The 17,082-nt window shown below is 39.1% G+C and overlaps 1 protein-coding gene across 2 annotated transcripts in view; it reads left to right on the top strand.

Moving 5' to 3' along the window:
* LOC131226142 (uncharacterized) overlaps nucleotides 1-17,082 on the top strand; it is a 69,121-nt gene that overhangs the window by 24,550 nt on the left and 27,489 nt on the right. For both annotated transcript variants that reach the window (XM_058221856.1, XM_058221857.1), the window contains 2 exons: nucleotides 2,341-2,421; nucleotides 13,418-13,516. In XM_058221856.1, the coding sequence (XP_058077839.1) occupies nucleotides 2,341-2,421; nucleotides 13,418-13,516 (180 nt within the window). The remainder of the gene's footprint in view (nucleotides 1-2,340; nucleotides 2,422-13,417; nucleotides 13,517-17,082) is intronic.

The raw sequence follows: 17,082 nt of genomic DNA, 5'->3' as shown, positions 1-17,082 counted from the left end.
TATTTAACAAAAAAACACAAACGTCACTATATTCATCACAAATCTCATGAAAATCAGAAGAAAATCATGCATAATCTTGACCTAAGCTACCAACATCGTAACACAAGATCATTAAATAAAAAGAAACTAGGATCTGATGGATGTAGGGACATCTAATTAGCATAGGGTATAGTTTATTTCAAAAGAAACCTAATACAACCTAGGGTGAAAATTAGGGTTTGAGTAATTTGGGAAAGTAAGAAAATTAGAAAATTTAGGTTTAGGGTTAGGGTTTCGGGGATGGAAGAAAGGGGTTTTGATAATGATGGTGGGAAACCAAAAGCTGCAGGTGGGATTCACACGTGTGGCCTGTTAGTAGGATTGATAACATACTTACCATAAATAAATTGTACAGTTATTTAGGAAACAGATCTGTAAATATCTTTCCTGAATTAGGCGATATAGATGCTGCTGTAATTAGGGGATATAGATGCTGTAATTAGTTGATATTATGCTGTAATTAGGGAATATAGATGCTGTAATTAGGTGATATTATGCTGTAATTAGGGGATATAGATGTTGCTGTAATTAGGGGATATAGATGTTATAATTAGGTGATATTATGCTGTAATTAGGGGATATAGATGCTGCTGTAATTAGGGGATATAGATGCTGTAATTAGGAGATATTATGCTGTAATTAGGGATATAGATGCTGCTGTAATTAGGAGATATTATGCTGTAATTAGGGGATACTGTAATTAAGGGATATATTGTAATTAGGGAAACTGATTTCTATATAAGAAAAGGATCACTCGATTGAGGGTCATTGAGCAAATCTGACATGGCCGTACGGTCACACATGTGGCGTGGGAGGATGGGTTTAGGTCGATTAGGGTTTAGATTGTGGATGGGTATGGGAAAGTAGGGTTTGGGAGAAGATGAAGATTTGTGATGGGAGAATTAAGAATATGAAGAAAATACCTGGATGGGGGAGAAAAAAGAAGATGGTGTGGGGATAGATGGAGATCTTACACCTACATTGATGAAAATTAGCCTCGCACCAATCTTTCTTCCAAATCGCATAGAAGTATCTTCAAATCAAGAAAGCAAGAGCTTTTCTCATTTTTTATTTTTTTTTAAAGAAAAAAATCACAAAATCCAATGGGAGAGAGGTCACACGCCCCCCTCTTTTTATAGATCCAAGAAGTTTCAAAAATTACAAAAATCCTCCTGTCTTGTGAATTTTAACGAAATAGCCCTAGTCTAAATAAAATCAACTAAAACGCTCATAATGTGTCTAAATATAAAATAATAAAAAACTAAATTCTAAAATATGATAAAGTCTAAAATTGACGTGGACGATCAACAATCAATGGCCCGATCATGCGATCCATGCGATCCAATGGCCCGATCGTCGCGTCCCTCCGATCCAACGGTCTGGATCACTCCATATAGTAGCCCATGTGCATTTTCTCAGTGTGGGGTCTTTCAGATGCTCGCACATGCACATGGGGTCACGGGTACTCACCTAGCCACATGAAAATCGACGTGGCCCGCCTCCTCTGATACGTACATAAGGGTGTACGTGACGTGATGTCCTCATCACTTATTGTGTTAGCATTCCTATGGGCCCAAGAATGCATAGTTCCAATGTCATATGAGTGAGAAATAACTGATTTAGTGGACACCTGTCAGCAACTACTGTGTGGCGGAACCCAACGAGGTTTGGGCGAGTGGCCATCACCGTGGGTTTGCTCCCTATAGGTGTGGGTTCGACTCCCCTCCTCGGCATTACGCAATACATGTGGTTGTGGGTGATTGCGTGTATCCTCAGGGAATAGTCTCACCTCAAAAGGGGCGGGGACACCCTGTGTCTTCAAAAAAAAAAAAACCTACTGTGTGCCATAGGAGCTCTCAACGTGTTTTCCTTCTGATCCTTTCAATTTGGGAGCATGTTTTGTCATTATTTCTCACATCTAGTGGACACATGGCTTATGGAGATGCTTTTGATAGATCATGCAAACCCTACATGGAGCCTTAAGCTCCAAAGTTAGGAGTTTTCATATTTTCCACTACTTGTTGCTTAATTGTTTCTTCATTTCCTAATGATACTTAGGTGCTTTATTTTGGGTGGAGGATTGATTTTTAACCTTTTTTTTCCCCCATTGGCTGGTTAGGTCTTGGGTTTTATGTGATTGGTTGAACTTTGTTGCAGGATTGTATGATAAGTATAAAGTTGTCATAATTGGTGATGCAACTATAAGAATTTTTGTCTGCCCTTTTTATGCCATTGTTTTCCTATCTAATCTCCATGGTCTGCATTTACATGGATAATAACAGCCACATTATCTTACTCCAGGTGAAGTTTGCAATCCAATACATGCGGAAGGCTATCTTGAAGAAAGCCAAGTTTGACATAATGGACCTAAATGCCATTCAGGTTTCATTCTGCCAAGAAGCATATTCTAGAGTTTGGAATGATATGATCACATGGAATCCTGTTTCTTTTTGTGAAATCTAATATAGTATGTCATATAGAAGCTTCATCACATAAACAAACTGATTATTATTATTATTATTTTGAAAGGTAACCTGACAGGAATCGAACCCTGGATAACAAACTGATTAAATTGTTTACCTAAAATCATATTATTGCTGCTCTCTGTTAACCAATTCCCTCCATGCTTTGTATTTAATGATGATTGTCATATGATTATGATTGTTCTTTGTATACATCTTTCCTATGTAAAAATGATTGGCATATGACTATGATTGTGCTCTCCTTGTAATGATATAGATGTTAGCATCCTCATGCCAATATCAAACAATAACAAGGGTGCTTCCCTGGTGGAGTTGCTGATCTCATTGGGGCTGCCTTCTTATGTTCATCTATGACAGTTTCTTCCTCTAAAGTCCATCCATCAGCCTGAAGCGGACCACCTGAACAAGGAGGTTGACAAAAAAGCGTTCATCCTTATACCAAATCGGACCTAGGCCATTTCATCTGTTCAGGGCCTCAGGTTTCTATGCGTTATTATGTAGTTTTGTCTGTTTTCTGCTCTGTTTTAAGAGGGTCTTTTGTTCGGTTCCTGCACGGAGCTGCTGTATTTTTCTTCCTTCTTGTTTTGAGTTAATATTATTTCTTTAATACCCAACAAGGTTTGGGCGAATGGTCTTCACCATAGGTTTGCTCCCTATAGGTGAGGGTTCGATTCCCCTCCTTGGCTTTACCCGATACATGTGGTTGTGGGTGATTGCATGTGTCTGCAGGGATTAGTCTCACTTCAAAAAAGAGGTGGGGACTATAGTTGGGCATGTCTGACCCGATCCGGTGGATCCGACCCGATTAGACCCGTTCCGAACCGAACCGAACCAACGGCCTGGATAGGTACGGATCGAGTAGGGCCATTCAGATCCGATAGTTTTTCGGATCGAGTTCGGATCGTGGTTAAACCGAACTGATCCGATCCGAAATCCGATCCGAATGGATCCAATTTAATCCGATCCGACCCGATCCGCACAATGTTCATTCAACACTATTTACTGTAATGTTGTCCACTTGAGATTGGTATGTACCTCATTTTTACTTTAATATCATAAAATGATCTAGAAAAATAGATGGACGACATGGATGAAATAAAAACATCATACTGGGGTCCACAGAGCACCGACTATCCACCATTGGCTGGTGGAAGGAGGAGTAGCCAATCCCTCTGCCATGCTCAAGGCTCGAGGTGCATCGAGCACCGAGCTACACAGAGAGGGGAACATGTTCTATGCCGTCCAGCTCATGGCAAGTGGGAACTTCCCTTGAGGTCGAGTTGTGTGGGCCCCACCATGATGTGTGTCGAACATTAACACCGTGCATTTGATGGGTCCCCTTTAAATTATGGGATATCCCAAAAATCAGCCGTATACGAAACTCAGGTGGGCCATACCATCTAAAATCATGTGAAGACATTCATAAAACATATAAAAGCACTTGGTGGGGCCCACCTAAAATTTGGATGCATCTGAAACTTGGTCTAACCCCTCATCCAAGTCGGACACACATAATGGATGGTCTAGATTTGTGAACCAGACCTCGGTGGGCCCAAAAAATGAGCATGATATTTTAATGGGAGTGTAACTGATTGCGTGTGAAAGTGAAACACACCAGATGTAGCCCGTAGGGAAGGGGATTGGCTACTCCCCCTGCCATCCGCCAATGGCTGGTGGTCGGTGCTCTGTGGGCCCCACAATGATGTATTTGTTTCATCCACTTCGTACATCTATTTTTCTATATCATTTTATGGTATGATATTAAAAATTAGTTATATCCCAATCTCAGGTGGACCACATTACAGGAAACAATGGTCAATGAAGGTCGACCATTAAAAGCTATTTGGGGGCCATAAAAGTTTAGAATCAATCTGATCTTTGTTTTTTTCCCTTCATCTGGGTCTGTATGACCTAATCAATAGATTGGATGTCAAATAAACAGTTCACTGGGCCTTAGGAGGATTTAAATGGTGGATATCCAATTACTATTGTTTTCCTGTGGTGTGGTCCACTTGAGATTTATATCCCTCTCATTTTTGGTACAAAGCCCTATAATTATCTTTAAAAATGGATGAATGGAATGGATGAAACACATACATCATGGTGGGGCCCACAGAGCACCGACCACCACCACGGGGCTGGTGGCAGGGGAGTAGCCAATCCGTTTCCCAGCTGTGCTACCGGTTGCGTGTGAAAGTGAAGCACACCAGCTGTAGTAGATACGTGTCGCGCGAAGAAGAGCGCAAACATGCCTCGAGCTCCGAGTTGTACGAACGGCTCAAATGAAATCAAAGTTACATGGGCCCCACAATGATTTATTTATTATATCCATACCGTTTATCCATTTTTCGTGACCATTTTAGAGCATTTAAAAAACAAAATGAATCATATCTAAAGCTCAAATGGACCACACCGAAAATAGCAGCGAGGATAATGATTTTCACCGTTAAAAAATTCGTAGGGCCCACCATCACGTTTATTTTCCATTTAATCTGTTAATAAGGTTAAAAATACATGGATGAAGAGGAAAAACCAATTTCATATTAATCCGAAACTTCTGTGATGTCCAAGAGGGTTTCAATGGTAAACGTTCAATCCCCCACTATTTTTTGCAGTGTGGTCCAACTGATCTTTAGATCTGTCTTATTTTTTGGCTTAAGCCTTAAGACGAACTCTCCAAATGGATGGGCGGTTTGGATATAACACATACCTCGTGGTTTGACCTACAGACCCAACCCGATCCGACTCGGTTTCCCTGACCCAGTCGGACTCGGTTCGGGTTAGGCCAACTGTGCATCAGATCGGTTCGAGTCAGATGTCCCGGACTCGGTCCCGGATCGGATCGAGTTTGGGTTAGCCCACGTAGATTTTGGACCGAATCGAGTTGGACCCAATCCGATCCGACTCGGTCCGATGCCCAGCTCTAGTGGGGACACCCTGTGTCTTCAAAAAAAAAAAAAAATTAAAAATATTTTCTTTATTCATAAAAAACAAAATAAGAAAAGATTACTTGCATGCTCCTTGTCTCATTCTCATTTTTAATCAAATACTATTTCTAAATACTCATAATCACATGAATAAACTAGTGTTTCAAATGGCGTATATCGTGTAGAGTAGCGTTCACCCCTCTAAAGGCATAAGCTACATAGCATGTAGCGTTAGCTACACACTACCTCCAAATTTTTAATTAAGGTTGCGCTTGTTTGCACCAAATATTATGAATTTCATGATGTTTTGCGTCAAACTAGACCAACTACTAATGAAATTTCATAATATTTGGTGCAACGAAACACAACCTAAAATAATAGGGAAAATAGGATAAAGATTAAGTACAAAGAATAAAGAAGGGCAATGGAACTTACTTTAATAAAATCATGAATTTATTGAAAATAGAAAAATGAAACAAGTCATTGAAGACATTAATTGATTTTAATGTTTTAGTGCAAACTAATTTTTAGCATTAAGCTACGTAGCGTGTAGCACTTAAGCTATTTTCATGAGCTACATAGCATTAAGGCTAAGCTACACGCTAAATATTGTAAGCTATTCAAAACACTAAGAGGCGTTGAAGAAGCACATGATTACACTCCTAGAACTAGTTCCTAGATAGGGGCTAAGAGGCATTTTAATCAAAACATTTTTAGCCATCAGGATTCCCATTTGTGTGGCTAGTTGAGGGTGAAACATAAGCAAACAGGAAGCAAGCACCTATGAGGGCCTAGATCATCTGACTACAAGTGGAGTCGCATGTTATTGTTCTTAGTGTCACACCTATAAATGATTACCTACAGTTTTCCAGTGACTAGGACTCCTGTACACAAGGAGACCATTTATTTTATAGCTAATCAAGAAAACACTTAATCTATCCATGTAATATTTTACAAGTTGGAAAACTCATTTTCTCTCAGTTTTGTTGTTCTTTAAACCAGTAGAGACTGTGGGGCTATGGGTGCCAAAAATTGAGTTTGATTGCTCAACTACAGCAAAAAGTGGAAATCCTGGAACAAATATATGCAACGAATCATTATCATCATACCCTTGTCCCAACTATATGGGGTTTGCTTTCTACATCCTATTTTGACAAGAAACCCAAAGGCCCCATTTTCAGTAAGTGAACAAGCCTTTTGTATCCCTTTTTTTTTTTTTTTTTTTTGAAGAGTTATGAATAATTTTTATTGCAAAAGCTTGATGAAGCCAAGCAAAAAAACAACAAAAAGAAAATTACACTTCCAAAAAGGAACAGACTACATTCAGATCTAAAAGAAGCCGCCCGGTAGCCCATTCAGCTACCGCTCTTTTGACCCTCCTGATCACTTGAAGAGGAGATTTACGCTTGTTATCAAAACAATGTGCATTCCGCTCGAGCCATATATTCTACATAACTGCCATAAGAATCAGTCGCCACACTCTTGCCTTGTCTTTATAGAGTTGAACCCCATTCTGGGCCCATAAAAATTGAGGAACTGATAGGAGTGCAGACCAGCTGATACCGAAAAGACTGAAAAAATGACTCCACAGTTGGTAGGCAAAAAGAGCAATGAAGCAGAAGGTGATCTATGGTTTCCTCGCTTCTCATGCATAGGAGGCATATATTCAGAAGAACCATTCCCCTCTTTTGCAGGTTGTCTGTCGTTAATATCCTTTTTCTGCCCGCCATCCAAATGAAAGCCTTTTGTATCCCTTATCATCATCTCAATTGAAGTCCTTTTAGGTCTTCCTCTCGTATGCTTTTCAGGTCCTTCAACTCTATCAACGTCAGCCTCACAAGAGCCTCCTTCGATCTTCGATGCACATGATTGGACCATCTCATTCTACTCTCATCATTTTATCTCTTACTGGGGTTCTCCTAGGCTGCTCCGGATTACCTCATTCTTAATTCTATAATTCGTAGTCCCAGACATCCATCTCAACACCCTCATCTTTGCAACACCTAATCTATACTCTACTACTAGGGTTGGCAATGGATATCCGAGATATGAGATGTTTTACCCGATTCAAAATTTTTCTCTGATTCCCAACTTCTAAGCGGGTTGATATAGATAAATCCATTTCTGGTTACCTGATCACCTGAGGAATTTTAGGAAACCTCCAAAGTTCAAACAAAAAAAGACCCTCCAAAGTTCATGTTTGTTTTGGAAAGAACTGTCATAGCCTAACTAGGCATACTGGTGCGTGCTTGTGTGTACCTACTACTGACCAAGCAGCATGTGAGAGATAATGTGCATTAGATCCATCCCACCCATCAGGTGTGTTGCCTTACATTAACCCTAGAACCCAACAATTAGTTTGGTCCAAAACTTAGGGAGGCCACACCATAGGAAAGAGTTGAGATGGGACGCCATCATTAGTTGAGTGTTTGGTCCATATTGGTTTATATATGCCATCCAATCCGTTCATCTAATGCAAATCACCATGATGAATGGACATTCCAAAAATTATGCTACTCTGAAACTCAGGTGGACCACACCACACAATGTTACAGTGTTTCCTATGGTCAGGGCCACTTGATTTTTGGGATTGTGTGATGTTCTGGTTTAAGGCCAAACGTTAGCTCAGCTGATGAATAGTGTGGATCACATGAACATGAAGTCGTTCTCACCATAGAAGCAATATGCACACCCCTTTATCTTTACGAATGCGGTAGCATTTTCCTTTCAGGATGTATTAAATTTTTTTATTAGTTTGGCACCAATTTTTATTAGGATTGAAAAGCTTTGCAGGGACTTTCTGTGGCATGGCGGCTGTCCTTCAGGGAAGTTTCATTTGTTGGATTGGAGGGTGGTTTGTAGACCCTATTAGGAAGGGGGTGTGGGCATAAAATGGCTTGGGGATGTCAACTCTGCGATGTTTAGTTAGTGGGTCTAGAGGTTTGGGGTGGAAGAAGGTAGCCTTTGGAGGAAGGCCATTGCAGGTAAGTACTGGGTGGACTAGCTTGGGTGGGAAACGAGATCGTCCTCCCTTTATAGAGCATCCCATATTTGAAAGGACCTTATTGGCGGCTAAACTCTTTGAGGGGTTGGGTTCTCAGTTGGATCTAGGGAACATATTTGTTTTTGGGATGACAGATGGCTTGGGGAGACCACGCTGAGAGAGGAATTTCCCAAACTTGCCAACCTCAACCCTGTTGCAGACATTTTCGTGGCCTGGTGTTTCTCTAACGCAGCCGAGATCGGTGGTTGGCGTCCGCCTTGTAAGCGGCATTTCTTGGCCGGTTGCAAGGCCTTTGCCCCTCTTCAAGAGTGAGAGATGTGTTGGTTTGAACAAGTCAACAACTTTTTTTTTTTTTTTCAATGAGATCCTTCTTCAGTATTCTTTCCCACCCTTGCGCGGTAGTGGGCTGCAGTCACATGAGCTCAGTTTGGCATTATGCACCGCCCTCTAAAAAAAAGATTGCCGCTTTCACTTGGCTAGTCGGTACAAAGCGAGTTTTGACCATAGGCAATTTGCAAAAGAGATCTATGGTCCTTTTAAACCTCTGCCTCTTATGCATGGAAGATGTGGAGTCGGTGAACCATCTCTTTATTCATTGCTCCTTGATAGTTTTTTGGTATGGCATCTTGTCCTCTTTTTCGATCCCGTGGGCAATGCCACGGTCCATGGAGGTCATTTTCCTTGCCTAGCATGGTGGAGGGCTTGATAAGCAAGATCGGTCGAGCTGGAAGCTGGCCTTCCTCGTTGGTCTTTAGTACATTTGGGGAGAGCGAAATAATCATTGTTTCCGTAATCAGAGCGAAACTCCTTCCATTGTGCTCTTGATGGCTATTTTGTTATCTCAGGAGTGGGATTCTTGATTTGGGGGGTTTTCCTTTTGTTTTCCTATTCTGTGTGTTTGTTGTTCTTTGGCCTTTGTGCCTCTCAGAATAAAATTATTGCCTTTATAAAAAAATAAAAATAAATAAATAAATGGTGGTGACTTATCCTCCTCACATGTGGAACTCATTCAAAGTTGTCTAAACCATCCAATTGTGGGTCGCAATGTGGATGGATCTTTTCTCTAAATTAGACTGACCAAGACTCGGAAATATGCCATGTGTAAAGTCGAAATAATGCCACCATTCTGTTAAACAGTGTAGAACTAACACCCAAAACCCTTCCCATAAACAAGGATGTGTGTCTGTCGGTCTTGCTTTCTGTCCAAACAAAACATCTCCAAACTGTAGAGATGAAGAGCTACTCACTGCCAAATGCAACCACACCATGTTGATTACTCCTCTCTTGAATCCCCCTCCCTCACCCTTGCATACAGCCTCGCAAGCATAGCCAAGGAGCTATAGTGAGTCTCCTCCTCTCTCTCTCTATCACCAATGGAATAATTATTTTTGAGTGCCTGCATATCAAGGTCATTATCTGCCAGAGTATCAAATAACCCCCAGAGAAGAAAAAATGAAGAGATACGGATATCCTATCACCTGAATGTCGGTCGGATATCCTATATATTGTCTAATATAGGTACGGGTATGGATAATATCTAGAGAAGTTGGATATGAGTCAGATAAGGATAGTAGATATACAACTCAATTATCGGATATGGATACTGCAATATCCGACCTGTATCTGACTTGTTTACTGCCCTATCTACTACTTTCTAACTGCAGCGATCACACAATATTTTGGAGGCATTTCTCCATTTCATCCACCCCAGCTCTGGTTTTATTGGAAACATTCTCATTCATCTCCCCATCCTCTTGAATACTGGTAGTCTAGAACCAAGGTAGTGAAACACGTTGCATTGAGGAATCTTATAATCATCTATCTTCACTAAAGCCCCACCTCTATAATTGTTCTACTAAAATGCATGTCTAGTCCGTATTTGTTGCGTTAATTTTCACGTGTCGACTCTAGGGGCTTCCTCCAAACCTCCAAGTTATCATTCGCCCCCTTTATAATCTCATCACCAACAACATATACCAAGTGACCTCATCCTGGACACTAGTGGTTAATTCATTTATAACGTGCAAAAGGTAAGGGCTTTTGCTGATCCCCGATGAAGGCCCACTGTTGCTGGGAACTCATTAATTTCCCCATAGGTCATTCTCATTCTCAATATTGTCAAATCGCATATGTGATCGTGTGCGATTGCATATGCCTGTGCGCATTTGCGGTCGCACTTTTTTATTTTTTATTTTTATAAAATTTTGCAAAAAATTAAAAAAAAATCAGAAAAATAGGGAGAAATTAAGAAAAAAATGAATAAATTATTATATGCCCTTGGCCCTTGCGATACATTTAATTTAAGTAAAATAAAACCAATTACATAATGAATTAAAATATTAAGTCACCATTCATCAACAATTCTACATTCTACAATATAGTTAACAAATATGAAATATCAACATTCAACACTACATCAACAATCAACATCAACATCAACACACTTAGTAAACAAAATGAAGAAGTTATTTATTTATTATTCATCTAATCATATACTATATACATTAATCTATTTGCCATTGTGGTAAATCACCACCACCATCATCATCCGAGTCATCTTCTTCTTCCACATACACTTCTTCTTCTTCCATTTATTTATCATCTGTATGTACTAATACTTCATTAACATCCAATGGTGGATCTTCAGCTTGATCATTATCACCATCTTCTTCTTCTATCTCCTCAATCTCTTCAACAAGTTGAGGGCTACCACTCGCCCCCCGACTCCCTCCATCCTTCGCCTTTGAGTGGTACCTTCACTAGGTGTCAATCCGTATGCGGCATGTTCAACTTGCGCCCATGTCAGGTCCTCTCCAGCAAATATAGGTTCCTCCGTCTCTACGAGCCACTCGTTATCTGCATCCAACTCATCTAAGAAGATAGGGTCAAAGAAACTAGGCTTTTCTTTCCTAGTTTGGAATCGTTCTCGCAATTTTTGATTGTATTGAACGAAAATCAAGTCGTTGAGTTTTTTTTTGCTTAAGGCGATTCATTTTCTTGATATGAATCTGCATGAAAGAAAGCGCATTTGGCATTAGCTATTTAGGTAATTAATTTAGCTTAGGCCTTAGCTAAAAAATTGAAGTTTACAATTACTAAACTTACCGCCTCGAACGTGCTTCAATTGCGCTCGCAACTACTGGCAGAACACGTGAGTCCAAGAATCCTCATAACTAGCTTCTTTAGAGCTGGATTCTTCCTGTTTCGGTCCACTCCATAGGCAGCCCACCGGTCAGCTGAAAAAACCAGTTTAAGTAGGTTAGAGACACTTTGTAGAAAAACTAGTTGTAAGACACTAAGACTGACATTCATAGTAGTACTTACTGGGTAATTTCATTATTCGATGCCTTATTACGATATCCCTTGAGAATATCCCCTCACTCCTTGTTTAGAAGTCCAGCTAAGTTGAGATCTTGTTCTGTTCTTCTCTATCTGGAATCATTTTTTCCAACACATCAATAAATCCATCATATGCATGGTAAGTGCTTCTGCTGGATCAGCAGAAGTGAATAAATATGTTGGCTTAAGGATGTAAGCCCGAATACAATAGAGATGACATTTGGCTGCCCCATCTTCTATCTTTAATCGACTTGTAATCACGGTCTCTATAGTTAAAATGGTCCATGATCTTATTTTTCGCCATCTTCATCACATCATATATGTAGCCCATTGCAGGCTTCTCATCCCCGTCCACCAATTGCAACACAGTGACTAAGGGCTCGGATGCTTTTAGCGCATTTATTACTTGTGTTCAAAAACTGTGCAAAAGGATTGTTTGTTGAACCTGTTTCCCTTCAGCCTTATTTGATCAAGGTCCACTTGTAAAATCGGCCGATACTACAAAGCTTCTAAGTTATGATTTTTTTTTTTTTTTCCATGTAATTTTTGTAGTGTTAAAAAGGTTATAGTGAAACGGGTGACTGCTGGACGTAGCAAGTTACCCCCAATGTGTTTTCTCATTCGACTGAGAAGAAGGACGTGTTTGTACATAAAGACCGTGATTCTTCTAGCCCTTGCAATCATACTTATAAATAACCTACTTATATCTTCTAACATAAGATCAAAACAATGGGCCGCACAAGAGATCCAAAATAAAGATAGAGAGTGAGAGTTTGAGCTTTGAGTGCATGTTGGAGTCCTTAGAATCCCTTTTTATAGAGAAAAAAAAATCAAGATTTAAAATAAAAATAAAAATTCTGACCGTTGGCAAAATATGCGATCGCATCTGCTGTATGCAATCGTATATTATCGCACATGTGGCATATGTGATCGCATATGTGCAGTGATCGCATAGGCCACTGTCGCATATGCGATCTGTGCACATGTGTGCGCATGTGCGAATGTGTGATCGCACATGACAACATTGCTCATTCTTTAAAGACGCCCTCTTGCATGCCTTTAATGATGCAACATATCATCTTGGGGCCCCTTTCCTCATCAACCACCACATAACCTCCTGACCAAGTATGCATGTGTCTCACAAATTATTAGAGGTTTCAGAAAATCCCATTTGGAAAGATTAACGATTGCAACAAATAGGCAGCATGTTTCTGTAGATGAAGCCCTTTTTGATAAAACCAAACCCCTTCTGCTACTCATACAGCTTTCTTACCTTTTATATTTTTCCAATATTACAAGTTATGCCATATTCCATACTCTAAACATGGTTTATTCCAATCTTGTTCCATATCCTGTAGGACATGACCAATTTCTAAGCATGCATGGAATGTAATAATATGCATGAATGCAACTCTTTTTATTGAACTTGATTTGATATGCAATAAGAAAGATTAAAATAGAGTATATATGTCTTCTTTTGTTTGCTGTTTGGTGGTTTGGTCTATGATTGTCTATTGTTCTTAAGATGTGTATTGTTGTTCATGTATGTTTTTTTTATATGGAAACTTAGCCTTGGTTTTACTTGTACATCAGTGGGGAAATCTGATATCATCCTTCTCTTGTAGGTTGCGAAGTGCTGTTTTGTTCCAGTTCTACTTGGGCATGCCATTGATGATGATTTTATTCATCCACACCATTCAGATCACATATATGATGCTTATGTAGTAAGTTCCGTGGTTGTTTCTGGAAGTGCTGTTACTTCTACTCTTTCATCTTATCATTTTTAGAGCGCTCTCTAATAGTCTATGGAAGTATCATCACCTTGCAGATCGTGCTTCTCCTTATGTTGTGTGAAATGTTCCCGTTGCATTTTATTTGAATGATTATTGCACATTTAGGGACAGCCATTAAAGTGCAAATTCCCTAATGCCCAAAATATGATCCTCCCTCTTGCTGTCTGAAAGTCCATGTCCATAGATGCTGACTTTTCTTTATTTCTTTCTTTCTTTTCTTCTTCTTCTTCTTCTTTTTTAATTCGATGCCGACTTATTGTTGAACTTTCTGTTTGCGCTCCTTCCATATGGACCAACGAATTGAGAGCATTTGCTCATTTCCTTGGGATTCTCAAATTTTTGTTCTGAAAGCCCTAGTTTCCAGATTGGATAATCACCTCCAATGAATGTGGCATAATCCATTGCATCCTGAAGAGGGCCAACATATTCCACAACATGACCGATGCAAATTCACATTGCAAGAGAAGTTGATTCATCGATTCCACATCCTTCAAGCGTACAATGCACCCATTTGTAATAATGTTTCTGGAATGGAGGTGATCAATCATCAAAATTTTTGTCATTAGTGGCTAGCCATGCAAAAGTAAGCACATGAGGGGGGTCTGGAAACCACCATGCATGCACCAGGTGGGGAGTTTGGTTATAGTTCCCTCCATTCTTAAGCAACCCATAACATGACCTTATGGAGAACTTCTCAGACATTTCGAGCTTCCACTTTCAACTATCAACATTCAGTGGTTGGAAAGCAAAATTTTGAATGCATTCTTGGAGATGGGCAAAATCCTCGGAGAGATTCCTGTGGAAGTGAGATCATATTGCAGAATTTCCCAGCATATTGACACACTGGGGAATTGTCACACACTTAGTAGATGTGATTCTTATAGTCAGGGAAAATCAGAGGCAATCAATCTACCCTCATACCAGGGTTCCTTCTGGAAGCGAATTCATGATCCATCACCCCCTACATAGGATAAGCCACTGAAGACGTTGCCAACACCGCATTCCAAATGCTCAAGGCCTATAATCTGATGAAAGTGGACCGAACTATCCTCCCCCTTAAATACCATATTTTCTAATGATGATTTGCTTCCATAAGTGCTCTTTGAATCTGAAACTCCATGACCATTTATCCAAGTACGGGCGGTTCACAACACGAAGATATTTTAGCCTTATTCCCCAGCTATCTATGGAGAACATACTTCTTTCCAACAGAGCAGATGTGATTTCTTTTTCTCCCCATTCCACAAGAAATCTCTCTAAGGGCCTGTTTGGTTTTCCAATTTACCATAAAATGCAAAGTAAATGAGCCATCATTATCATTTCCAAGTGTTTGTTTAAACATGAATTATGGCTCGTAAATCGAGAATCAAATACATTTGTAAAGGAAGTAGGTGAGGTAAATTGGAATCATTACATTTTCGCACTATAAAACTACCATTTTTATAGTAATTTCTGGTGAAACAAACAATGTAGCAAAATCATCATTGCAGTCAAATGTAAGTGATCTCACCACACAATTATAAGAGCAAATAATCATTACCCATTTACAGCCATTTACCATTGTAATTGGAAAACCAAATAGGCCCTAAGTTTGCAATACACAGGATGACACTCATGGGGCATTGAAACAGGGAGATAAAATAGACCAGAAATTTTTTAGAGTTGGTTTTGATTAGGGTGAAAGAGGGATACTTACTCTTTCATAACAAGAGTTTTCTTTCAATTCTTTCAATAACCATATCCCATGGATAATGTGCCAGTTTGCCAATGCACTGCTGCAGACCAAGATAAGACAAAGGCAGTACCCATTTTACATCCATAGCCATCAGCTAAGACTTGTACCTGTTCTTCTTTCATTTGAAGCATATGGTTCTGATGGCCCAGGACGTTCCTGATCCTGTTCATTTTTAAATAATCTACAGCTAAAATATATAACTTTGTGCTACTTCTATTCGCTTCATATTGTCCATCGTCCTAACTGAACAAATGTGATTTAAGCCCAATGACTAAAAGAACTTTTTTTGACATTATTGTAGTCATCTAAGATTCATCTGACTAAAACAGTGGGGTCCCTACTCATGGCTCAGTGGTAGACTCAGAAGAGTTTCAACACCTAAGGTCATGGGTTCGAATACCCATTGTGGTGTGTGTGGGTGTGAGAGTGTGTTTTTAAAAAAATCTGAAAAAAACAGTGATATTTGAAAATTCTGTCTTTATAGGAGAATGTAATCATGTGAGAGGAAGTGAGACATCATCATTATCTTAACAATTTTACAGAGAATACAAACCATACATTTAGGGCCCATCTTGTGGTAAATCAAATCCTCAATTTGGTGGTTCCTAGGTCAGTATTAGATGCCAGTGCAACAGAAATCCCAAAAAGATTATCCTAAATTTCCAAATTGGTGATAATTTTCCATTTTCATTAGGAACATCTGATAGGGGAGATAATGGAGCATGATATATTCCATTATGGATCTGGCCAGATGAATGGTATATTTTTATGAAAGTTGGGACCTGCCTGTACCGTTGCAATGTAGAAAGGAAAGTAGGCTTTTTTATTATTCTTTTTCTTCTTCTTCATCATCATCATCATCATCATAATCATCATCATCATCATCATCATCATCATTATCTGAGCCTTATCCCAACTAATTGGGGTCGGCTATACGAATCTTTTTCGCCATTCCACCCTATCAAGGGCCATAACTTCAGTTGGACCCAATGTTCAGAGTATCGGTATCGTTACATGTATCAATGATTGGGGATACAGAAGCATGCATTGTCGATACTTGGAAAAATATCATTGTTTGAGGGAAGCATTGGGCAAATGTCGGGAAAATGTGAAAATTTTCAGTGAAACTTCTAGAGATGTTAAAAGACACATGTTTACACATGTAGGAATCAAAATATTGCAAAGAACAACTATGTATAATAAGTTTTCATTTTATAAGGGCCTAACCATGTTGTGTCAAAAAAAAAATCAGTATAAAATAAGTATATAAAATTTGTAACCAATCAATAGATTGGCCAACACTCATTTTTATATAAAATTTCTACATCAATTAATAGTGAATAACACATTTTCCAATATAAATATGGAAAAAAAAAGGATTTCCCCAATTTCCCTCATTTTTCACTTAAATGTTAATTTTTTTTAACCACATATCCATCTCAGTGCATGAGAAACATGCATGGACATGGATTTTCATTGCAATCCATGTTAACATTTGAAAAATAAAAACTTTGTAGTTTCTAAGATTTTTTACAAAAAAATGGATATTTTTCAGTTTTTGGAAAATTTCCCAATTTCCTATCAAATTTCACCTATTTATGGATGTTTCTCTAGTGTACGGGATATTATCTTTGGTATTGGGGATATTATTTATGGTATTGCTTATCCCAAGGAACTTTTATAAGGAATTCTTCTCGAAGTATTGCTAGTATCGATAATATTTCCGAGTATTATCGAAAATATCGGTGATATTTGAAATTTT

The sequence above is a fragment of the Magnolia sinica genome, chromosome 14 (genome assembly GCF_029962835.1).
Source record: "Magnolia sinica isolate HGM2019 chromosome 14, MsV1, whole genome shotgun sequence".
NCBI classification, from domain to species: domain Eukaryota; kingdom Viridiplantae; phylum Streptophyta; class Magnoliopsida; order Magnoliales; family Magnoliaceae; genus Magnolia; species Magnolia sinica.
Note: the sequence above shows the minus strand (reverse complement) of the source record. Positions and strands in the feature narration are given on the sequence as shown.